General features: G+C 45.6%; 1 protein-coding gene across 1 annotated transcript; it reads left to right on the top strand.

Moving 5' to 3' along the window:
• Positions 1 to 1448: 1448 nt before the first annotated feature.
• STARD10 (StAR related lipid transfer domain containing 10) lies at positions 1449 to 24736 on the top strand. The gene is made up of 6 exons (XM_089499583.1): positions 1449 to 1607; positions 19481 to 19628; positions 20072 to 20175; positions 21676 to 21793; positions 22392 to 22444; positions 24509 to 24736. Exons 1-6 carry the CDS (start codon positions 1449 to 1451, stop codon positions 24734 to 24736), a joined length of 810 nt encoding a protein of 269 aa, XP_089355709.1.
• The last annotated feature ends 1915 nt before the right edge of the window (positions 24737 to 26651 follow it).

The following is a 26651-nucleotide window of genomic DNA, read 5'->3' as shown; positions in this document are numbered from 1 at the left end:
TGTGCTGCAGGATTAGGGGAGTAAATATAGACAGGTGCAATGAGCTGCAATATCTGGCAGGTAAATATGAACAGGTGCAATGTGCTGCAGGATTAGGGGAGTAAATATAGACAGGTGTAATGTGTTGCAGGATCAGGGCTGTGAACATAGGACATCTATGGAGAACCTTCATGCAGGCTGGGCTTGATAGGAGTCTGAGCACACAGCAGCCTTCTGGATGCCCTTGGCAGTTCTATATACTAACAGTCTAATTAGATTGCTAGCTCTGCTGGCTCTTACTCATCTGTGCCTGGAGGGACCTTAATCATCACACAGCTGGCAGGGCATGGGTTAAACGTGAGTTTCTATTACCTCCCAGCTCAGAGCTGCCCCCAACAGAGGGCATCCTGCTGCAGCCATTGGCTAGCCCAACACGGAGGGTTACAGGACCCAGGGGCTGGCAGATGTTGCATAGGGGTGTGTGCTGCGCTTGCTGGGCAGGAGGTGGGAGGGTACAGCGCGGAGTACACCGTGTGTCACCCAGCGATCCGGCTGCGCACTGCGTTCACTGCCGTTTAAATACCCGCGCAGTGTGACTGCACCGCCGCATCTCCGGGCGTCCCAGCTGCCCTCGGGGGAATTGCCCCCTCCTGACTCACGCTGGTGGCAAGTGCTGATTCAGCAGCTTCGGGATTGGTCGGATAGTCCCGCTGCACCTGCCTGGCTGGTAGAACCGGATCAACTGGCCTGGGGCTGGGTTACATGGCAAAGAAGTCTCCGGCTGCCGGGGAGGCTGTGTCTGCGAGGTCCCGGTCCGTAGGAGGCTGTATCTGCGGGGTCCCGGTCCGTAGGAGGCTGTATCTGCGGGGTCCCGGTCCGTAGGAGGCTGTGTCTGCGGGGTCCCGGTCCGTAGGAGGCTGTGTCTGCGGGGTCCCGGTCCGTAGGAGGCTGTGTCTGCGGGGTCCCGGTCCGTAGGAGGCTGTGTCTGCGGGGTCCCGGTCCGTAGGAGGCTGTGTCTGCGGGGTCCCGGTCCGTAGGAGGCTGTATCTGTGTGGCTGCTCAGAGGCTGCAGTTGACATTTAATTATATCCAGCAGATCTCTCTTTCTAGTAAGTCCTCCCCACCTTCTTCCTCTCTCTACTTTTAGAACCAGAGCTCCCAGCATCAGCCTCCCCCTGCCCCGTGTGCCCCATATACCCCACCTGTCCCCCCCATATACCCCACCTGCTGCCCCATATACCCCACCTGCTGCCCCATATACCCCACCTGCTGCCCCATATACCCCACCTGCTGCCCCATATACCCCACCTGCTCTGAACAGTCTCATCCTCCAGCTCCACTCTTCAGCCTCTCCTCTGTGCCGCTTAGACTCCCAAACACTCCCCAACTCCTTGAGACCCCCGCTCTGACCCCCTTTTTCCCCTCCAGCAGAGCATCGAGCTGCAGACGTACCCCTGACAACCCTCAAGATGTCTAAGGAGACGGTCCAGATCCCCGATGACCGGGACTTTCAGAACTTCAGGACGGAGTGCTCGTCGGAGGCCGGCTGGACCCTGACGTATAATAAGTCGGGGGTCACGGTGTGGGTGCAGATCCTCGAGGAGGAGAGAGCCCTGCACAAGATCAAGGTGAGAACAAAGCTCTATTGTTCAATGCATACAATGAATCTGTGCCTAGAACTCTGCTCATCCCCTACGCGCCTAGAACTCTGCGCAGCCCCCCCCGTACCCAACGCGCCTAGAACTCTGCGCAGCCCCCCCCGTACCCAACGCACCTAGAACTCTGCGTAGCCCCCCATATCCAACGTGCATAGAACTCTGCGCAGCCCCCCCATACCCAACCCACCTAGAACTCTGCGCAGCCTCCCCGTACCCAACCCGCCTAGAACTCTGCGCAGCCCCCCCCCGTACCCAACGCACCTAGAACTCTGCGCAGGCCCCCCCGTACTCAGAACTCTGCGTAGCCCCCCATACCCAACACGCCTAGAACTCTGGGCAGCCCCCCCGTACCCAACGCGCCTAGAACTCTGGGCAGCCCCCCCGTACCCAACGCGCCTAGAACTCTGGGCAGCCCCCCGTACCCAACGCGCCTAGAACTCTGCGCAGCCCCCCATACCCAACGCGCCTAGAACTCTGCGCAGCCCCCCATACCCAACACGCCGTGGCTGGGATCAGCAGCACGTGGCCCATGCCAAGCCATACAAAACATACATACATACAGCATTCCTATTAACCCTTCATCACCCGGATAACATTGGCTCCATTATTATTGTACAGACGTTATTTATGCTTTTATAAAGGACCTCTCTATGGTGAATGGTTGTAAGAGACGGGTTTGTGTTCCAAGTTAACTTGTTGTGTGCCGGAGATTTATTCACTGGAGCTCTGACTGGGCTGCGTATTCCGTGCCGACGATGCATTAAGCGTCAGACCAGCAGGGGTGTATTGTATCCTCGCGTGTCCGTGATCCCCGACCCGTGTATAATTTATAGTATGATTGGCTGCAGTGTATTGTGTCCCGGTGACCCGGCTTCATTGTGTGCCAGGTTAATGATCTGCGTGTGACACGTGTATACATGTGGAACTATGTGTGGTTCGTGGGCTCGGTTTCAATGACATGTACACAGGATTCCGTGACACCCCACATCCCGTGAAGTTACTACATCACGTATGACTTCATGCAATGTTCTTTTCCAGCTAAATCTCCTCTGATACACGCTTCCCCTATCCTTTAGCCTTTTGTTTGCTGCAGGGGTTTGGCCATGTGCCTATCCCATGCATGTTTAAATCCCCTCGCTGTATTACCCTCTACCACTTCCACTGGGAGGCTGCTCCACTTATCTACTCTCCTTTTAGTTAAGCAACTTGCAGAGTCACTACTCAACATTTCTTTAAATATTTGAAGCAACATCTTCTTTGAGCATGAGATCAAAGGGTTGATACAAACGCAGTTAGTGAGACCCCTTTGTAATAATTAGGGGGTACACGTTATTTGGAGAGCATATGCAGTATATAGGAGCTGCTTTTTGTGTTTGATTACCTTTAATACTGCTGCATTGGCACTGAAAGGGTTATCATGGAGTCATGCGGCTCCTGGATCCGGATTAATGGCCCGTGGACTACCCCCCCTCCCGGTCATTTACCAGACCCAGGGGCGCTTCTGCTTTAATTAACCTTCATGTTCCTCGGAATGTTCCGTTCAATCCTTTGTAATAACTATTAAGGTACCTATAGCGGGGTAATTACGGTAGTTCTGCGCAGGCATAAACGTGTTACAGAGAAGGCAGTTTGCCCTTGGCACTTTACAAACCCCTGGTGGCAGAAACATGTCCCCCCCCATGTATAACAGAGCACCCATAATATCCCCATTTTACCAGCAGGAACGTTAGGGGTTAATAAAGCACCGGAATCTCATTGCCATACCTGACGACTCTCTGGGATTCGCCCGGAGACTCAGAGCGAAGCGTCGCTGCTCCGGGTCTCCGGGTTACCATGGAGAAACTTCCCACCTGTTTCCCCTCCAGGAACCGCCCGCCAGCGTCAGTGGGACCGCCCGCCGGCATCAGTGGGACCGCCTACCCGCCTTCAGAAAAGGAAGGGCTCTTGGGTGTTCCTGGGTATGTTAATCCCCCCCCCCCGCCCGGTTTGTGGACCCCCTTGGACCTGTGGGCCTAGACCTTGTTGTCCTGGGCGGAAATGCAGTAGCTGCAGAATTAACTTCATGAACTTTGTTGGCTGTCTTTGCGTGCATGCATTAAGGTGGTCCCAGAAAGTGGTACCAACACACTTATAGTATGTGTGGTTGACCTCCTGCTTCCTGATTGGCTGCTGATCTTTTTCAAATGGTGCAGGAGACGGACGGGGCTCAGATAGGTGCCCAGAGTGCCCAAAGCTTTGTACCAGGTGTGATGGTTAAACAGAACGTTTGGCGTGCTGTCGGGATGGTCCCAGCACATAAGTGGCATTCTGCTTCCATGTAAAGACTACTTAAGCTGAAATTCATTTCAAAAGCTGCCCCGAGACACCTGCCCTGTGGGGCAAAAAGCGTTCTGTAACTAGGAGTTAAAGCAGTGTTCGTGTGGTTTCATGCCTTTGCTCATCAAATCATCCTAAGAGAACAATCTAGCCATGAGTGCAGCACATGCCTGCCCGTGGGCTACGCGACGTGGAGCCTTCCGAGGCCTGCCCGCTGAGGAAGGCACAGGCTCGGCGCTCTCAGCACATCTGTGTCTGTTAATGCAGCGTTACACGCGGGTCGGCGGAAGGTCTCCCGTCAGCTGACGCTAAGTCGTGTTTGCTTTTCCCATGATGTTAAGATTTCCTGAGGCGAGAGGGGGCGTGTGGCACCGGGACGCGGGGGTATTGGGCAGACGGGGATGCAGGACGCGGGGGTATTGGGCAGACGGGGATGCGGGACGCGGGGGTATTGGGCAGACGGGGATGCGGGACGCGGGGGTATCGGGCAGACGGGGCCCCGGGACGCGGGGGTATTGGGCAGACGGGGATGCGGGGGTGTCCGGCAGATCTGCTCATTTTGACCAAACCCACACACTACCTGTCAGTCATCAGATCATGCTCCACCTACTTTATGCCCATACCATTACTACGAGTTTGTAGGGGGCCTTCGTGTCACAATGCAGAGAAATGGCTGCTGCTTGGCTCTTTCCATTAGTGATTCCAGAGAATTGAGTATTTCTGCATATTTTCTCATCTTAATCAGCTCTGAACAAATACCACAAATGGGTGTTTATGTAACAGGTTGGGGAAGGGTTAAGTACCTGGTTTCACCTGAAATGCTTCTTTTTGTGTATTTTTCTGATACGGCTTTGTCGCCGCTGGTGGAATTTGGAGAAAGTGCCGATCCCGTAACAAACTGGTTCTTCGGGTTAATAAAAGGACTTTGCGCTGGATCAAACAGGATTTGTAAGAATTACTCCGCACCTTTCCCTCTCACACGTTTCTGGTCAGATTGTGGACCTTCAGTCATTTGCGTAGAACCCTCATCACCCTCAGGCACCTAGACCCCTATAGTAGTTGGCTAGGTGCCTGCTGGTCACATACTCATCTCTCATCCATAGCGTTGTCATCGGAACCAGGGGCCAAAATTGCCCCTTGGCCCCTGACGTCACAAGAAACATGTCCCACAGTGCCACCTTGCCCCCAAACAGCTTATCAGTGCCACCTTGGCCCCAAACAGCTTGTAAGTGGGCCCCAAACAGCTTGTCCATCTTTGTGCCATCTGATTTATTCTCCCGTTCGTAGAGGGCTATTCCTATAACCAACCTTACAAGTGTCGTTATCCAGACACAGTCTCTGCCGAAGTTCAGTTAGACACAGAACACGGAACCCAGCCGTACATACACGGAACACGTCAGCTGGAAGGTGAAAAGAGGAAACGTGTGTGAAAGTAACACCGGTGACTGCTGTTTCCTTCTTCTAGACAGTTACTTAAAAGTGTTTTTAGCCGCTCCGGATTCTTTCTATGCTTTTGGTGACTTATGCTGGTGAACCACATGAAATGTAACTCCATACATGTATTTAATATGTTGCAGCTAAGTGATACATATTAGTTACATATTAGGCTGAAATATAACTCCATACAAGTGCGCAGTCCGTTCCTGCCCCTAAAGATCCGTTACGGACTACGTGTACATTCTTACCGTTGGTAAATACACCCCATTGTGTATGAATTGCCGTCACTGCGCTCACAAAAGATAAAATTATTTCCTTCTGCCGGCTGTTTAAATATCTCGCCTCTCCAGGAGACCGCTGTGATCTCCGGGCCCCCGGTCCTTCATTGTATGGTGCGGTTAGTCATAGCTTTTATCTGACGGATACAATCACCCTACTCAGAATATTAACCCTTAAAGTTGTGCTTCAAAGAGATTATACACCAGTCTTCTATTAATCATAGCAAATCACATCGGACACATACCGAACTAGCCATTAAATATGTATCTGAGTCACCTGTGCTCAAGCAGGGTTTTTTATTCTATATAGTTCTATTTATATAGACAGCACAGACCTCCATTGGTTCTATAGCTCTCTGGGTCAGTCGGTCGGGGGCTCAAAGGATTCTCCCCAACTGCCCCTTGGTCCCCCCTACCTACAAAAGCAGGACAGTGCGGCAGCTTCCCAGTGGGACTGTCTGCCGAAAACCTGGACACTTGGGACGTATTGACGAACTCAAGTCTGAAAAGTCATTTTCATATTATTTTCGGTCCATTCGGTCTTCCTTTTAACTCTATTTTAGCTTATTTCCCCAAGCTTTGATAAGTGCTTCTATTTGGAATATCCACTAGCGAGAAAGAAGGGCATCGGTGGCGCAAAAAGAAAATCGTGAGCTACTGGTCGGCCGCGGGGTTAATTTTTCTGTCTATGATGAATGGATAATAGGGGTGTCGGGAAGGACATGATTATCCGTTTCTATGGCTTTGTGGTTTGGGGGAGATAAGATACGGGTTGAAAGGCTTCTCTGTGTCTTTACGTCTCGGCACCGGCAGCACATTTGTAAGTTAACCCAGATTCGGAGCGTCGGAGGGGTATTTTTGGAACAGAGTGAACCCGCGTGGGCTGCTTCTTCTTCTTCTCCGACAATCTGCCTTTGTAAAAACGTGACGCGGTCGGCGAGGCGGCAAGCTCCGGAGGGAGAAACATTTCGGGAAAAGCGAGTTACACTCGACCGCCTGCTTTGAAGACCCGGATAGGTCGGATTCCTGAGGATAAAACGGTGATCTTCACGAGAAGGCTCCTCCTGATGACCGCCAGTGAGCAGGGTTACCCGAATCCTATAAAGTTCTGACATATTTAACAAAGAAGACCAGTTTTGGTTAGTTTCTTGAGACAAGACAAGAAACCGAGCCAGCTGACGGCATGGCGCCGGGATGAGTCAATCCCATTGGCTGGTTGGATGAGACCTACCGGACTTGTCCGTCATACTCGTTTCACAAAGCCAAGCCAGCTACCCATAGTGGTTAAAGTCATGGTGGTCCTCCAAAGTGTTCTAGTGAACTGTGTTGGATAGAACAGTGATGTGATCTTGGTTGCCATGGCGATGAGACCACTTGTTAAGCTTTGCACCAAAATCACTTTTTAAAAAAAAAAAAAAATTTATATAGAAGACCCACCAAACCACGTGAGACAGAAAGAGGAGGCCCAATGAAGTATCAGCAGAATTGTGATGTGTAAAGAATTTTTTTACCCCCCCAGGAACGATGTGAAGGTCTGTTCAGCTTGACGTATGGATAAAGTGGAGTGCAGGAAGCGTTGGGTAATAAGAAGTATCTTGGTCAGTAAATATTTTATAAGTGGATACAGAGGTCGTTCTGCCGGATGGTTCTGCCGGTTTTCACCAAAGCCTTATGTTGCAATCTCTGTCCGTCTAGAGAGAGAACACTTACTGATCTCAGCAGGCCGAAAGCAAACAGAGGAAAGTTTGAGTTTCTGTAGAAAGGAATTGACCCCCCCCCACACACCTCGGCCGCTGAATATAATGCCCGTCATTGTCTAAATAAAGGTTAGACCGCCCTTCTTGAAGTTCGACGCACCCTCTGATCTTAAGAGTAAAAAAACATACTTCTAAGAAATGGGCATTTCTCCGTGTTTCGCCCCGGCGACTCCAGCTGAGGAGCTGCTTCTCCGGGGTCTCTGGGTCGCTACCGGGAATCTCCGTGTTGTCCCACTCCCCTCCCACTTTCTCTCGACCAATTGCCTGTTCCCCGCGACACCAGCGGGGACCTCCTACCCGCATGGCTGGGCTCAGAGTAGCCGGGGCCAGAAAGTTCCTAGGTATGGGGTGTCCGACTCCAGTGCCTTAAAAGCTGGGGAGCCCTGGGATTTATGGATAAAAACTTTCTTCTCGATATTATTCGTACGATTACAAGAAAGGGAAGAGTTTATTTCTTTATCTTTCTTGTTACTTTAAACGGACTTGTTCCTTTCTGACGGACCACGGAGACGCTACAGAAGTATCATGTCTTCCTGTGAAGGACTGGCCCGGGCTGCCGGGGGTCTGTACAGGAAGCTCTCCATGATACAGGAAGTAGAAACACGGATGTGGGTTTTATCTGCTGCCGGTTAAAGGGACGCTTCGGCCATCATGTGCACTTTACCGTCCCTTTAAACTTTCACGCGATCCTCCATGCGAACGCCAGGCGGCTCCAGGGTCGGTTTAGGGGAAATGGCAGAAAATGCTCCTGTTGAGTTGAGTGGGCGCTCTATCCTGCCAATGTCGGCTGCCTTACGGCGGTGCAACATTGCAGCTACTCCTTTTTTTCCCTCCTAAAGTACTTAGATTCAGGAGCTATATGCTTTCTAAGACAAGAAGACCAACGACTGATGAAGGTTTGAGTCTTTACAGCAGGAAAAACAGGCGACTAGACGGGGGCCGAATGGGGCCGATCTGCCCGCAGCAGCTTCTATGTTTCTAATATTATTGTTCTCCCGCTTAAATTAATGACAATTATTCCTACTTTGATATTCCTGTTACAAAGAGAATCATTTATACTTTCCCAGTAGTTGAATAGGAGATATAAAACGATCGGCTTATCTGCACCTGTGCTGGAGACGGTCTTGGCGCTGAAAAGGTTAAGGATAACAGGGATCCTTTTTGTAATTTGAGATGAACCGGAGTAGAAAGCCTGGCTGGGAAGGAAAAAAAAAACCCCACTGTCCTTAATCTGACATGATGGGATTCAATTATCCTGTGGTTATAGAGCCGAGTGTATGGGGGGGGGCAGCCAATCACAGCGCACTCGGAGATGAGCCGTCTGCCTCACGGTGACTCACGCAGGGCAACAGACCTTAAAGGTGTCATTCGCTTTTGGCTGAACTGAAAACATCATCACGTTTTTATTATCCTTAATCTTTTTCCCCCCCAACATTCCTAGATCTTTAGAATATATTTATGGAATTCATCCTAAATAAGCGTATTCCTTTTTTATAATTTCATACAATTCCGCTGTCTTTTCTTGTTGAAGAAATTTCAGCCGGGCCTCTGACTCCTGTCTGTCTTCACGGTTCATACAAAAAAAATACTGTCTGCGCTTCTCACCCTAATAAAGTTGGCAACAAATATATAAACATAATATAAATGAGAGGTTTTGGTTATATGAATTGGCCAAAGCATAATTAAGCTCACCCGCCACGTCAAGGCACACTCTCAATAGGGTGAGAACCTACTCTCACCTCCTACATAGTGGGCACACAAAGCAGTGTATACTGCTACCAAAACCTTATTAATGTGTTGGGGGAGGTGCAATTAAACCTCCTCCCATTTAACCCCTGGACAGCAAGCTGCAACCAGACTAATGAGGAGCCAACAACCTCAAATATGTGCAAACAGGGAAAAGAAAAAATGTCGGTGCGCTAAGCTAGTCTCAGGCTCAAATAATACAAATGTATAATATGAGGCCTACCAAACAGTGTGAGCATGCTGCAAATACAGTGTGTTGGCTGTACAATGTATACGAAAAAAATACTGTCTGCGCTTCTCACCCTAATAAAGTTGGCAACAAATATATAAACATAATATAAATGAGAGGTTTTGGTTGGCTCCTCATTAGTCTGGTTGCAGCTTGCTGTCCAGGGGTTAAATGGGAGGAGGTTTAATTGCACCTCCCCCAACACATTAATTTGGTTTTGGTAGCAGTATAAACTGCTTTGTGTGCCCACTATGTAGGAGGTGAGAGTAGGTTCTCACCCTATTGAGAGTGTGCCTTGACGTGGCGGGTGAGCTTAATTATGCTTTGGCCAATTCATATAACCAAAACCTCTCATTTATATTATGTTTATATATTTGTTGCCAACTTTATTAGGGTGAGAAGCGCAGACAGTATTTTTTTTGTATACATTGTACAGCCAATACACTGTATTTGCAGCATGCTCACACTGTTTGGTAGGCCTCATATTATACATTTGTATTATTTGAGCCTGAGACTAGCTTAGCGCACCGACATTTTTTCTTTTCCCTGTCTTCACGGTTCAGCCTGCCCATCTCAGACCCCCCCCCCCCATCCGTGATCTCTATAAACGTTTCTAATCACTCTCATCACACCTATCACACGGAACCCCTCACTCACTCGCACTCGCTTGCCATCATTGTGTGAATGTGGACCTGTAAAGCTTCACACGCGTGAGCATACAATGGCGGGTAGGCGTGACTGTAGACAGACAGACTGCTGTGATGTAATACATAGGGGAGGGACTTACAGGACTCTATTGCTAGGCAACTGCAGTATTTCCATAAACTTTCTAAACGCGGTTTTTATAAAACAGGGAGCATTAAAGAAAAAAGTAAAATGACAGAGAACTTTCTTTTACTTCTCGCTACACGATGCCGAAGATATCTGGGGTTATTTCAAGAGCCCCCTAATCTGTACAGTATAACGCCCCCCGACGGCCTCCCCATAAAAGCATGAAGGGCTTTGCTAATATTTGAAAAATTGGGGAAAATAAGATATTTTACCCTTTGGCAGAAGCTACAAGACTGCAGCTTCCCTCCTCCTTCAGTGTCTAATAATTCTCGTCACTGATTGGATAGTAAATACGCCACTGCACATTATTGATACTTTCGGGGGGGGGGGGTAGGACGCTGGAAGAAAAGCCGGATGGAGGGACTCATGGCATGTACCGCATCGCGTCACCCACCCTGTAGTTAATAAAATTTCAGCGAGCGGCAGCCCCGACGTGTCACAGAAACCTCTAATCCCAGCTGACATTCCTCTCGGAAGGCAATTAGTGGCCCCTGGAGTCACAGGGCCGTTTCCAATTACACTCACGCCGTGTCCCGCTGACCATCTGTCCCCGTGTGACCTGCACACACTCACACTATCCCGCACACACACTCACACTATCCCTGACGGCATCATGTATTCCACACGTAGCTTCACTCCTGGACCAGAAACCGAGAAGGGAAACCAGCTTCTTTAATAATGGATGTGCACAGGGGGAGGAAAAACTGCGTACCTCCCAAGAGTCCCTGTTTAGGAGGGACAGTCCCTGTTTTGGTGTTTTTTACCCCAATCGTGCATTCTGGAGATGTCCTCTTCATACTCTAGCTCTGATTTACCAAATGCCTGAACATTACAGGTGAAAATCCCTGCTTTTAATACAGATGACCAGGACAGATATTACAACCATTTAATTGTTGCCATTAGTGGATAAAATACCATATAATGTATGGGCCGGGCAGTTAAAGGGTTAATGTATTTGCAACATCTCAGGGGCATCTCTTATTAAAAATATCCCAGGGATGCTCGTAATCTATGATAGGAAGGTACGTCCTCTTTCGCTGTCCCTCCAAGGTTTTTTTTTTTTCCTCCCCATTTGCCAAAATAACTAAGGGAACGTGCTAAATATAGACGCTTTGTGTTCTGACCTTGGAAAAGTACAGAATGTGTTGGCAGACGCTGAATGGGTTAACTGGCGCCTGCACCCGTCAGTGTTTGCTCAAGGTTGAGCGGGGCAGGAGGATGTCGGAATAGTGAATAACGTACACGCGCGTCACGCGGAGTCACGTGACAGATGGTGACATCAAGGACATCGATGGCTGCAGATGTGATGGAGAGTTTGGGCTCAGCACATAAATTATCTCCAGTCTCCTGTCTAACTCCCATCACACTGAGTCACCCTCTTTGTATAGGTAAGTGATCTGATCCAGGTGACACATCTCCAAGAGGGCCACGGTAACCCCTTGATTCTCCCTGCAATGCCCTCTCAGCCCAAACGGTGGCAGTAAAGAGGTCATTGTTATGAATTTTGATTGGACGTTATTCTGCCCTCTCTCTCACTCACTCTCTCTCCCCACTCTGAGTATCATTCAGCGTGTTTTTTTTTTTTTTGTTTTGTTTTTTAATGCTCCAGTCCTTTAGCAGGCAGCACAGCGAGAGTTAACCATGCGCAGGCAGGAGACTGTGCATGAGGATGCGGAGAGGAGCACTCAGCATTCCTGTTACCTAGCAACAGCAGCATCTTTCCTGCCTAGCAACCGGCGCATCTGCGATCTCTGGACACGTACACACGTCGTCGGTGTAAACGCTGGACACCACCGTATACATACGAGTACCGCCTGCAGATAAACTATAAATACATCATTAATAACATATAGATTGTTACAGAAACCTTATATTCAGTAAATAAGTAAAATCTATACAGTTAACGGGGCGCTCCAACCATCATACGCGTTTCATTCTCTCTCTGATGTTTTTCACGCATGTGCGTCGGCTCTGTGGCTTCTGAAAGTCTTTCGTTTGAGTTAATGTGTTTTATTACCCCTCCTTTGTACTTTAAAGGGGCATCTGGAACGAAAGAGAAAAAAAACCCCCAAAAGCCTTTTTAGGCTATTTAAGGGTTAAATGTTTACTTTCAGTAAGATGGAGCGTCAGGATAGGGAAGTTCCCCGCCCCCACCCTGCGTACAAATATACATTATACGTAAATAATAGATGATTTGGGAAGACAGAGCAGACGGAAGGCAGAGATAAGAGATTACGTTCTCAGGGCAGTTCGCTGCCGCCGGCAGAGCTTTTTTTGTTTTTTGTTTTTTTTCCTCCAATTTAATCCTCCGGCCAGCTTTAGTTCTAATGTCAGGATTGCAGCCAAGCTCAGGTAGATTTACACAGATACCGACAGACGGATAACTGAGTCGTACCGCCCAACAGTCCCGGATCTCGCGGGACACTCCCGATTTTTGGATACGGCCCTGGGAGCTTTAACCCCTTCAGGACCGGGATTTTGATACTAACGTGTCGCTAAAGGACCGGAGCCGTTTTTGTGTTTTTGCCATGTCTTTCTTCAACTGTAATTTCTCTCTTATCAATTGGTGCACCCACACAAATCATATATTGTTTTTTTCAGCACAAGTAGGGCTTTCATTTGAAACCATAGTAAGCTGGGTAGTACATTGTTTTGTTTGAAAAAAACTGGAAAAAGTGGGGGGAAAATGAAAAAAAACGCATTTTTTTACAGTTTTGTATACATACAAATTGTACACACATTAAACCAATGGGAAAAAATTATCCCAAATATATTCATTAACTTGTCCTGATTTGGAAACCACCCAACATGGCCAGGATTTTTATCTATTTTGACCAGTATAGGGCAAATATTGCAAGGCATGCATCACGTTTTTGAAATGTAATTTTTTTCAAATTTGGCATGGTAGTCTAATAACTGCAATAGTTGTCACAGATACTGATTACCCCCCCAAAATTATATGTTTATGAACAGTAGATAAGTCAAGGTGTACAACTAGGGTCATTTTGACACTTTTCAAACAGGGATTTTATCGCCAATTGCTGCCAAATTTTGAGGTATTTTTATATTTTTGGGGTTTTTTTTGCATATGTTGCAATGTTGCTTTAGATTTTATATTATATTTTGTATAGAATATGTGCAACTGCAGAAAAAAACACCAAATTGTGTTCACCAACATCCCCCGGTTCCAACAAGGCCTCACATGCATGGTTCATGCATTTTTTGAGGAAGCTATGAGGGCAAAACTGGAACATGCGCATTTTTGTTTTCACATTTGGAATTTTCAGAAATTGGTTTCCCGGGCCCATATCCCATTTGGGACATTTTGGAAGCCCCCCCACTGTAAATTACCCCATAAAAGTATATATTTATGAACAGTAGACGAGTCAAGGTGTTCAACTAGGGTAGTTTTGACAGTTTTCAGCCAGCCATTTCTTCACTGATGTCTGCCAAAATTCACAGGGAAATTATTTTATTGCGTTTTTAACGCATACATTTCAATGTTGCAATTTATTTCTTGCACAGCATATGTGTAACACTGGAAAAAAACCACCACATTTTGTTCACCAACACCCCCCGGTTCCAACACGGCCTCACATGCATGGTTCATGTATTTTTTGAGGAAGCTATGAGGGCAAAACTGGAACATGTGCATTTACATTTTTTTAAATATTTTTTTTCATCAGATTACTTGTAAGTGACAGGTTTAGGCCGCTGACATCAATCAGGGAGACCGATCAATAATCAGCGACTTAAAATGTCACCGACAAGTGATCAGGTAATAATTATGATTATTTCATTTATTAATAATTTGTGTTTTTTCATAATTACCCTAGATGACCCCTCTCTCTTTGTAGAGCAGGGTCATCCGTGGGCTGCCATAATGATCCGATCACTCCTATTGGCCAGGAGCGATCTGATCAGCCCAGCATTTGACCTGGAAGCACCCTGGACTTTCAGGTCAGTGCTGTTATTTTTTTTTTATTATTATTATTATTTTTTACATTATTTTTTTTAACTCTTTCAATGCTGATGCTCCATTGAAGCACAGCATTGATTGATATTTAGTCCCCACAAGCTTGTGGGGACTAATATTAACCCCTGCAATGCTGCGATGGGGGTCATACACAATCGCAGCATTGAAGGGGTTAATTGAGGAAGAGGGGGGTAGGGGTTAATTGAGGAAGGGTGGGGGTGGGGGGGGGTCTGGTCTCCACACTCATGCGGAGACCGAAGAACCCTGTCCCTGAAGCTGCCTCTGGCAGCTGGGACACAATCTCCAATAGACTGGAGATTGTAGGGGAGGAGTCTCTCTGATCAGTCCTACAGGACTGATCAGAGGACTTCTGGGGGCTCGTTTTTGCAGCAGCAGAACCCACAAAAAAAACGGGAATTAACCCCTTCAATGCCGCGATTGCGGCATTGAAGGGGTTAACGCTGCACTGACGCTCTCATGGAGCGATCAGGCAGCAGGGGGGTGTTGGATCAGATCCCCACACTTGTGTGGGGACCCATTCATTACCCCCCCCCCCTTCCCTGAAGCTGCCTGTGGCAGCTGAAACAGCGATTGCAGATTTTTCTGCAATCGCTGTTTCTGCCTACAAAATCACTCCGTGGGAGTGATCGTGGGCTTGGGGGCGGGCTTAGACAGGCTGTGCGATTGTGGTGATGTGGGGGCGTTTTTTGGAGGAGACTTACCTGGTACGTTCCGGTCTACCGGTGACTGTTAACCAGGAAGTACCAGGTACGTCCCGGTACTGAAGGGGTTAAATCCGACGGTGACGTAAAAACGGCCCCGGCCGTAATACACGTTAGAACATGAATAGGTTTACGTGAAAATCCCGAGGCTCCAGCAGATAACCGATCAATACATCCCTTTACTTCAATATTAATGCTTCCGTTTAACTCTTTAAGTGCTAAACACTCAACGTATCGTCAGAATCTTCTAGCTCTGAAAGATCTTCTATCCGTTCCCTAATAGCCCCTTATAGAGAAGGTTCCTGCAGATGGCGGACGCCCTGTACGGTGCCAGCCTGCCGTAAACATTCTGTCTCTCTAGTCTGAGTCACCCCGGCGCTGGCACAGCGGGGGGGGCACCGGCCGTCGACCGTTTCTCTTCTTCAGCTGGCAGGATAAAGGCGGGTGACTCCGGAATGGTGGGCGTCCTGTTTAATGTCACTGCCATCTGCTTCGCGTCATGCAAAATATCTATCTATAATTATATATATTTTATATATTATATATGTAATATTTTATATATTTAATATATATTTATATTATATTTTATATATTATATATTTTATATATAATATTTCATATATTTATATTTTTTATATATATATATATTTTATATATTATATATAGAGAGAGATGCTCTCGCATACTGTCTGGGTGCAGATGTGAAGCTAGTGTAATAGGGATGAAGTATTATTATTATCCTTTATTTATAGCGCCAACATTTTACGCAGCGCTTAATACAATACATAAATTCAAGGGATATGACAAGACAAGAATTGACAGACTAAGACAAACCGATACATTTGGTGGAGAGAGCCCGGCTCGCAAGCTTACAAAGTAAAGGAGTTACAGATGGCCGGCGTGTGGTCTTGGACCATGGACGCCCTGCGTACAGATATCTGTGTAGATCTGGGTTTTGTAGAGTTAATATGTTTTCCTCTCTCTATCTAGATATGGATGCCATGACTTGGCTTTCCCTGGATCTGCACTCATTTAATACGACTCCACGATGCAGCGTAATCCCGAGGCTATCACCGTGACGCTGCCGTAATAATCGCTTTATGTCGTGTAATCCTGGTTTTTAAACCGAATATAATCTTGCGCTGCGTTTACAAACGATGCATACAAGTGGATATAGCTGCCGGCCACAGCGACGCGTCAAGTGTGTAAATGCGAGCAACGCATATTCAATTCACATGGCATCGTTAGATTGTAAGCTTTGTGCACTAAGGGTAGATAAGTGGAACAGTCTTCCAGCAGAAGTGGTAGAGGCCGACAAAACAAATACGGCAGCGCTTTGAGGAGGCCACACATTGTGCGTGTTACAGAACATTCTGCCTCTATACCACCTCATTCATTGATAGTGTAATCTAAAGACACCCTCTGCTAAAAACAACATGTTTACTTCTAACCTGAAACGCGTTGGGAGTACATAATAAATAAAGCGCCTCGGCTGCGAACGTTCAGCGAGCTCGTTAGAGTAATTAGTCCTCCAGGTACGTCTGCGTCTTCTCTCTAATAAGTCTGCTATATTTAGCAGGTTTCCGACGGCCCGTGCGTAGATATTTTGGGGGCTTCGGTTGCCATCGGGTAATGACACTCTTGTGTCACATGACTATTAAGTGTTCCCGACAAATGTATAAATGTGGATGGTTATGGGTTTTTTTTTTTCCACAGCCTTAAAGACTCTGCCTTCCCAATACGGCCGTGTCCTTTTTGTACAAATGTACCAAGGAGTAAGGGTTAATCCTATAGATTCATTATCCTCTTCTGCTTCCACGGCCCATGGGGCCGATAATGGGCAAAAGGGGCAGCTACACTGAAACGGGACCCTTCCTCCGAATACATGGAAGATCATATTAGAGAATGGTGTTTATTTTGGAAGGGGGGTTTGTTGGTGGATCCTGGACTAGTGTTGATCACGCCTGTTGGACGTCTAGGAGGAGGCTATGTTCTGCCACGCACACGTATGATGTCCTCCGCGTGTTTCGTCAGCTTGGTGACGTGTCTGCAGACACAGCCGCTGGATGGCAAGCTTCCTCCGAGCTCCACAACATCAATAATATACAAGACAACCATCTTCTCTACTATGTCATGTTCCGCGCCGTCCAGCACCCGTTATTATGGATTTTAGGGCCGTAGAACCCTGCGATACCCTCATTCCGAGCTCCTAGAAAAGAGGGGCATCGGGGGAGGAATGAGGGACCTATTTAACTATTCACACGCAGTTAACCAAATGAAGAAATATAATAACTTGGTGACAGACATCTAGATATCTTTCTTACAGGAGGAAGCTGCAGGTGTCAGACTTGCAGGCTCGTAGTTCCCTGATTTTATTTAACACTTTAATTGACATAATTGTAAATAATAGCTTTGTGTCTATTAAAAGCATGCTTAGATCTAATCTATGTACTAACCTCTACCACCTCTTCTGGAAAGGCACTCCACTTCACCACCACCATCTCAATGAGCAGGCGCTTTCCAACATTGCATTTAACCCTTTAAACCTTCTAGTTTGGGACCTTTCCAGTGAACCACGTCGGCTTCCTTATTCCTTTCATATTTGTCAGCACGTCGTGATCCAGAGCTCTGTGACATTTGGAAGTGACATTTTAAGCTGCCCCGCTGCGACTGCCCTCCTCGCAGTAATCTGCACCCCGTCGAGAGGAGTCAGGATCGCGTCGGCACCTGCGAAAAGTCGGCCCTTTTGAATTTTTCCCATCATTCTTTATATGACACATTGAGGTCATCGGTGGACCCCGATCTCTCTTCCAGATCCGGCATCTTCATTTGGATTATTTCTGATAGTTCAGCGTTTTGAGCTTCGTTGCCTCTTGTTTTCATTCCTCGTCTGTATGATTAATTAGACAGAGCCGGTCTGGAGCCTCCATTCCATTCTACAGGAATTATAACGAGAAAAAAAAAATCTAAAGAAATCAATGTATACCCAACGTGCTACGTCATCAATATAAAGCAATATAAAATGTAGGTGGCCCCCTACTTATCATTTTGGGATCATTTGGCCCCTTTGGCAAAAAACATTGATGAATGAGCCCATTTTAGAAAGAATGCGTTCACTTTAATAACATCATTTACTGGTAGTTTGGTAGAAAATGTACTATTAACATTTTTTTTTATTTCTTTTAAAGTTAATGTGTTCTTCGCTTTTTATTCATATAGACGAGTCTCGGATATTCCATTTATAATGTGTTCTTCGCTTTTTATTCATATAGACGAGTCTCGGATATTCCATTTATAATGTGTTCTTCGCTTTTTATTCATATAGACGAGTCTCGGATATTCCATTTATAATGTGTTCTTCGCTTTTTATTCATATAGACGAGTCTCGGATATTCCATTTATAATGTGTATAATTGTAATGCTGATATTCAGGCCGAGGAAACACACAATGTTCAAATAACTGAGAAAAAAAAATGATATTGCGATATTTTGACTGCCGGATATTGGAATGATTGTAAGGTGGTATTGGAATGGACTAAACAAAAGAAATGATTCCGGTATCAACATTAAGTCATTTCAGGATCTGTGATCTGGTAGTGGAATCAATGTGCTGTGGTTCTAGAATCACGGTGATCTTATAGTGGAATCTCTGTGCTGTTATTTTAGAATCACGGTGATCTTATAGTGGAATCTCTGTGCTGTTATTTTAGAATCACGGTGATCTTATAGTGGAATCTCTGTGCTGTTATTTTAGAATCACGGTGATCTTATAGTGGAATCTCTGTGCTGTTATTTTAGAATCACGGTGATCTTATAGTGGAATCTCTGTGCTGTTATTTTAGAATCACGGTGATCTTATAGTGGAATCTCTGTGCTGTTATTTTAGAATCACAGTGAACTACTTGTATCAGCATGAATCAATTTTAGAATTGGTGATCTTATAGTGGAATCACTGTGCTGTAACTTTACAATCATGGTAATCTGATGGCAGAATCACTGTGTTGTGATTTTAAAATCATGGCGATCAGACCATGGAATCAACTGTGCTTTAACTTTAGAATCAGTGATCTGATACTGGGATCACTGTGCTGTGATTTTACAATCATGGTGATCTGATGGCGGAATCTCTGTGCTGTGATTTTAGAATCATGGTGATCTAATAGTGGAAGCACTGTGCTTTAATTTTAGAATCCGTGATCTGATTGTGGACGCACTGTGCTGTATTTTAGAATCAGTGATCTGATAGTGGAATCTCTGTGCTGTGATTTTAGAATCATGGTAACCTTATGGTGGAATCACTGTGCTATTATTTTAGAATCACAGTGATCTACTCGTATCAGCATGAAGCAATTTTAGAATCGGTTATCTAGTAGTGGAATCTCTGTGCTGTGGTTTTAGAATCATGACGATCTGATGGCGGAATCACTGTGCTGTGATTTTAGAATCAGTGATCTGATAGTGAAATCACTGTGCTTACCAGAATGATTGTGTTGAGCTGCTGGACCCAGGGTCTGCTGTCACTTACCATCTCTCCCTGTGCTGTCTCTGTAGTGCAGGATGGAGTGTAAGGATATACCGGCTGAAGTCCTTTATGACGTTCTCCATGATATAGAGTATCGCAAGAAGTGGGACAGTAATGTCATCGAGACCTTTGATATCGGGAAGCTGACGGTCAATGCGGATATCGGATACTATGCATGTAAGTGAAAACGAGAATACTATTGGATCATTAGAGTGCAAGCAAAAATAATAACTAATAATAATACTTAAATAACTTTGTAAATGTGAACAATTATAAACGGGTTACTTTTTAAGAATTCCTCTGACGCCATCGGTCCGATACTTGGTTGTATTAAAAAGTTCTCTAGAACATCCGACCCATTAAAAAGTTAACACAGCCCGTGGAGTGGATTTAGTAACGATTTACCAATTGATGGGCTAAATCCTGAAGACATTTTGAATAAAATCACATTTTTTCCCCCGGTTTTAACTCTCCAGTGGGGTCTGATGAGATCTGAAAAGGTCTTCAGGGTGTTTTAGAGAAGAGTGTCTCGCTTGTGACTGTCGGCCCAGGCAGTCTCTGAGTAGAGTGCTGGAACGAGATGCCCTTGATGACTTTCTACCGCTTTGTCTCTCCAACAGGGAAGTGCCCTAAGCCCTTGAAGAACCGCGACGTCATCACTCTACGCTCGTGGCTGCCAATGGGAAACGATTACATCATCATGAACTATTCTGTTAAACACGCGGTGAGTAAAGCATCATGGGAACAAAGGTCCCGGTGGTATCTGGGAATGTGCCGAACACAAGCTTTGAACATAAGTGGTCTTTAAGCCAAGCCGGTGGTGACTGGCTGTCCCAACACATACCAGTTTGGGTGTCCCAGTAGAGTTACTGTCTGGACAGTGAAGGTTCTTCTTTGAGAGAACTCAAGATTGGGGCATCTAGTGAGTGTATGGACCTCTAGGATATGTTGAGGTCAGGACTGGCGATCTGGGCCAAATTGTTGGCCGTAGCTTTTTTTTTTTTAACCCAGTCATGGAAAATGCGAGGAGTCAGAGGAGAGGAAGACTAAAGTCCCATCAAGAACTGTAGATACCTCAGCCCTGGATCGTAGTCGTCGTTAAGTGTCGGGAAGTTCCGATCTCGGATGGTTAGAGTTCTAAAGAGTTTCTTTCAAAGCGATCGCTCAAAGCTTGGCCTATTTACGCAGGATTTGGGTCTTCACTTTAGCTCACGGTGGTATTAATCACTTGGCTTCCGGTTGATATAATGGAATCATCTCGCTCGTGCTGGGGATGGGGTGGTTATCTCTCAGCCAGCAGATGACTCGCATGCCCTTTATTATTTATCTCTCGTCAGAGCGCAATCTGTCCCTTTAAATGCAAAGTAAATATAGAAATATATCACGCTGTCAGTCAACAGAGACAAGTCCAGGAGAGCGGCGCAGATGTACAAACCCCGCACTGAATGGCATGTTCCCTAACAAACACGTCTTATCTTATTTGCATGTACTGATATCGTACGCGCTCCGTCCGCCATTAAAACTACATCGCTTTCTCATTTCTCCGGCTCTTTTCTACCCCTTTTTATCCTTTAGTTTGCCGGCAGATAAGAACCATCTGGCCCATCCTAATGTGAAGAACCGTAATCAGTCGTTGGTCTCGTCTTAGATTAAGGAGGCGTATGCCGCTCCCATGCATGTTTACATTTCCCTTACTGCATTAGTCTCTACCACCTCTGCCAGGAGGCTGTTCCACGTATCTACCACCATCCCTGTGAAGCAAAATCCCCACCATCTCTGATGACACGCCTTTCCTTGTTTGTTATTTCACGTTTAGTCTGGCTTTGGAGACGTAACAGAGCTTGAATAGCAGATAAACGTATCGGTATCTTACTGCCAGCGTGGTATAAATGGTTTAGGTGATTTTAAGCCCCAATCATTTTGTGGAAATAAGAAATATGATGGAAAGTGAAAAGCGGGTGCGGTTACCATAGCAACGAACCAGTCTTCATCCTGTTGATTCTACTTTTACAGTTTGGCACAGTTTTACCCATCCCCATATCATCTTATAGGAACTGTAAAAAAAGGTTCATCGATGATGTCATAATTTGGTAATTTGATGTCACCCCTTTTTTTATTTTCCTGATTCTACGTGAGGCTTGTATCCTCTGCGGTGTCATCTCTGGATGGCTTGGATAACATTAAATGGGAGTGATTATTAACCCCTCTGTTCTCGCACTTCTAGAAATACCCCCCCAGGAAAGATCTGGTGAGAGCGGTCTCCATCCAAACGGGGTACCTCATCCAGAGTGAAGGGGCAAAATGCTGCAGCCTCATCTACCTGGCACAGGTGGACCCGAGAGGTGAGATATAAATGTTATTATACATGGATGGATACGGGGGGGCTTCTGGGTAACAATGAGCTATAGATCGGCTCTGTGGTGGGAATCATCTCAGAAGACATTTGATTTTACCTGCCGTGTCCTATTAAAGCAATAAATAAATGACAGGAATACAAGCGTTAAATCTATAATTTAACTGAGATATCGTAGGAATGCCTCAAGGAGTGGCCTACCACTTCTACTGGGAGGCTGTTCCACCTATCTACTGCTCCCTCCATTAAATAAAACGTTATAATTTAATTCTAGACTAATTACAGTTACTATAGCCACAAATCCACAGAAATCCACTCATGAATGAGGCCAAAATTGGGTTTCACTAACATGGCGGTTCATGAATTTTTCGCAGTTGATTATGGAACGGTCATTCATTTATAAAACCAAACCGCCACCGACTCAGCTTCATGTATTTTCACGGCGTATAATAAGACGTACATTTCTATCGGATGCCGTACGGTTATTCGTTATGTCCGGAATGTAGGCGGTGATGTCATAATGTCAGGATCCATATAAGGAAGGATGTCTATGATGTATTCAAACAGATCCTTCTTCTTGTTTTTAGGTTCTTTACCCAAATGGGTCGTGAACAAATCCTCGCAGTTTTTGGCCCCAAAAGTAAGTACAATAAAAATATGAGAATGTGGTCTGAATTCTAGAACGTGTAAGAAGAATGTTATATTTATATATTATATTATATATATTAAATATATATATACACACACACAACATTTTTGAGTAAATCAGACAAACCTCTATGACGTCAACCCAACTGTATAAGAAATAAATACTTTATATTTATATAGCGCCAGCAGATGCCATGGCGCTTTATGTTCTCGTCTCACCAGATTGCCAGCACGTTCTCTGTAAATAGCTTCACGGCATTGTGTCTCGGTACATTTTTTAACTAGTTACGCGCCAGAGGCTGAACCCGCGCACTATGTTGCATTCGGAGGCTGGCTTGTCTGGGCACCCGCGGGTTAAATCGTTATTCCAGAGACATGTGCGCTCCCGGCGGGTAAATAAACCGCGCATGTGTTTCTTTTTCTTTAATAGATCCATCAACAAACAGAAGCTGTTTTGTTCCTTCTTGAATATTCTAATTCAAGGCTGTTGCGACGATGGCTGCGATTGCCTGGAGAAGGCTGGCAAAGCTTTTCTCATCATTTAAAAACGCGCCTCGTTTATTTTTATAATGAAAACACGCAGAGACGGTTCCCTGACAGCGCCGCTAGAGAACAATGCTTATTAAAGTACTTTCTGAATACTTTAATATGCATTCTTTAAGTAGAAGCTGCAGCTGGCCTCCCCAGTGGCAGGAAAGTGGTCCCATTGAAAAGAATAGGAGCGCTTTCCATGCTTGCACATCGGGGGTCTTCGTTCACCCCCAATGTTCGCAGAACCTTCGGTGAAGCCGACTGGGGTAAGAATATCATGTGCAGAGAGATGTGTCCTGGCTGGGGAGGGAAAAGGGGCAAGTGCGTATGGGGGGGATTCTGTATTTGCAAGGAGGGACACCATGAAAATGTAAAATGACCTCTTAGCTGTCATATACATTAAAGTGCATTTTGCGGCTGGGGTGCCCCTTTAAGATGTTTGATATTGAAAGGTAAAACGCTAAGCACACGCATAGAGGAGTGTGAAAACACGTTAACACGGATGTTTATGTCTCCGTATGAAATGTAATATGTGCCAGCATTTCTATACAATTCAGAATAGTATAGTTATATAGTAAACGTGTGTATGCTTTCATTATTATTTAATAATTATTAATAATAACACATAACTAAAGGTGAGGGAATTTTAATAAGTAACTCAAAAGGGGGGCATTAACCCACAAAATATTAAATAGCTTAATTTAATATCATAATCCTCAAATTAAAAAGGTGCCAGCATTGCAAGGGTTATACATGTGTGTGTGTGTGTGTGTATGTATATATATATATGTGTGTATATGTATGTATGTATGTATGTATATATATATAACCAGCAACTTGCTAAAAATTTATCATGTGAAATAACCAAATCAAACCATTTTTATTGCACAACTTGCTACAATGTAACTTTGTTAGGTAGCAGACGGCTTCACCGATGGCGATTAATGGAATTCTAGTGGGACGCCTCGAGCTTCAGTCCTTTCTTGCAGTTAGAAATGTATTAATCATTATTGTTAGTATATATATATATATGTGTGTGTGTGTATGTGCATGTGTATATATATATATATATATATATATATATATATATATATAATATATATATATATACAGTATATTTGACACATATTTAATTACTGGTCGCATATGTATGCAAAGCTGTTGTAACATACACAGTATGATGATAATGCCTAGGGATTATATATATGTAATTTGTTGTTTCAGTTTGTATCAAGGTGATCTGGACACACATTTATGGCTCATTTAGCTTTAGTGGAACCTGTTTGCTTAATTGATTGCATTGAGCTCTGTGTGTACTTGGAACGATTAGCTCAGATTAGCTCACGTTACTTCTCTATGTGCCGTGGGAACTGAATCGCCAAATACCGTACTTTGTATCAGTTTAGCATTTGCTCTTTTTCTCTCTGCTATAACCTGGAAACGCGAGGGGGTCATTGGGTCGGCCCCATTTTATCTTCTACTTCCCTAAAAACCCGAATCCTTTTATCTCTCTACCGGTCTACAGGCCATGAAGAAGATGTATAAAGCTTGCGTGAAGTATCCCGAGTGGAAGAAGAAGCACAATCCCCAACACAAGCCGTGGCTGTTCCCCGAGCAGAGCACCCTCCCCACCATCAGCCTGTCGGAGGTGTCCGTCCAGCACGCCGACTCCCTGGAGAACATCGACGAGAGCTGCGTGACAGAAACCAAAGATGACCGGGGCGAGGGCAGCGACGAGGACAGCGTCAACTGAGACCCTCGCCGCTCCAGCCAACCCCCTTCATCGTGTTGGTGTCCACCATGGTCTTCAAAACAAGGACCTACGGAAGGGTCATTGAAGGAAGACTCCAGTAATAAGAGGGCAGGACGTTTTTAATACAGCCCCGCGGGGGTTGTTGGCCATTTTTATTTTGGGCTTGTGTCGGGAACTCATTCACCAGCAGGGCTGGCGTTCTCCCGTAGACTGGGGGTCCCCATAAATGAGCCATACATTTGACATACAAAAAAAAAAAAAAAAAGTCGGCAAGTCTGATGTCACGCTCACAAGCCCAAAATATGGAGAATGACGGGCATTGCCACTTAGGATAGTATCGGCCCCCATCGCCATTCATAATCCCTATTCCACTAGGGGGCATCTTCTCAATGTAGCCCATCCCCCCCATCAATCAGTTATTTTTAAGAGCCAATGTTAATGGATTCTTCCTTTTTAACCAGAATTCCTTCCGCTAGAATTCCTAAAATCACAGAATTTTAACAAAAAAGATGATATATAAATATATCTATATATATTAATCCATTATTTGTTTACAATACAAAAAAACACTTATTTTGGTTAGAATAGAATTAAAATCGTAAATATATTAGAGCCCACCGTTATAGAGTTAATTATCTGAATTTTTATGAAATGCAGTTTTTGAATGTAGACTGGAAATTTATATTTTGGGGGATATTTTGAACCACTCGGGCAATAAAATTCTAAGTATGTGTTTTGTTAGGGTAACCAATGTTGGTGGAAACATTTCTTTTTTTTTTTTTTTTTTAAATCTATTAAATTTAATGGTAGGAAATTTGGGGTTTTTAGGATTTTAGGCAGTGGATACTAATTCCGACAGCCATACATATTATCGGTCATGCTGTGGGTGGCATTTAGCCATCTGAATGGAGTAGTAGCCAACTGACCGGGGGGAGGGGGATTTGACCCTAAAAACATATCTTCTAAAATTTGTTTAGACCACACAGACCTCGACCATCCTCAGAACGCCCGGTACTAAGGCCTTTGACACCGTGAATGAAGATTATCGGGAGCTGGTTACCCCATCGTGCTTTGGCTCGTACTTCGTTGCTTGGCGATGGGCAGGATCTGTATGATAATCGTTACTTTTTGTAATATATCCTAATTAATCCCAGGGGCTTCTATATGTACCTAGAATCGCAGTATAGAATTATAGCATGGCGGTACCCGTAGGCTTAAATAATACATCTTTAAATATCGTTTAACTGGACTTTTATGCCGGATTGAAACTCGGCGGGACGCTTAGAAGCCGGCATGTGCGGGAATGGACTGCCTCATCGCCTGCCCTAGCAGACCAAAAACAGTGACTTGCTAAGCCCAGGGGCAGACCGGGGAGGACTAGGCACTTTCCTTTATCATATTCACGCAGCATGCGGCCACCCACTGCAGGACCCGATCCACCCCTTGTTCCGCAGTAAAGCGGCCCTACTGGCCCACCGGGCATCTGCCCCATTGCTAGTCTCGGCTGTGCTCACCCCATGGCTAGTCTGCCTTCCTGCGGATCCAGGCCTGAGCTGGACGAGCTCCCTGCTTCTAACCTCCCGCTCCCGCTTATACTCTAATGATGCAGAAATGTAGATGGAGTATCCCATATAGATCGCGCAGGCTGGCAACCGTATAGATCGCGCAGGCTGGCACCACACAAACGTCACGGCAGCACCGACGAGGGCAAAACGAGACTCCCCAGTCAGATTTTGCTAGGATACGACATTCAGGGCCTCCGTATTAACATGTTCCCCGTGTGCCGCGGGACATAATGTATCTCTATACTGTCCGAGACGCCCTGTAATGTATAGAAAACGATGCATTAGATCTCGGGGGCGACGATCGTTTGCCGATCCAGTGAATCGGGTGATGTCTTTCAATGTGGGTGATG

This window comes from Sceloporus occidentalis, unplaced genomic scaffold, assembly GCF_023333645.1.
Source record: "Sceloporus occidentalis isolate IW3139 unplaced genomic scaffold, rSceOcc1.0.p SCAF_137, whole genome shotgun sequence".
Lineage (NCBI taxonomy): Eukaryota > Metazoa > Chordata > Lepidosauria > Squamata > Phrynosomatidae > Sceloporus > Sceloporus occidentalis.
Note: the sequence above shows the minus strand (reverse complement) of the source record. Positions and strands in the feature narration are given on the sequence as shown.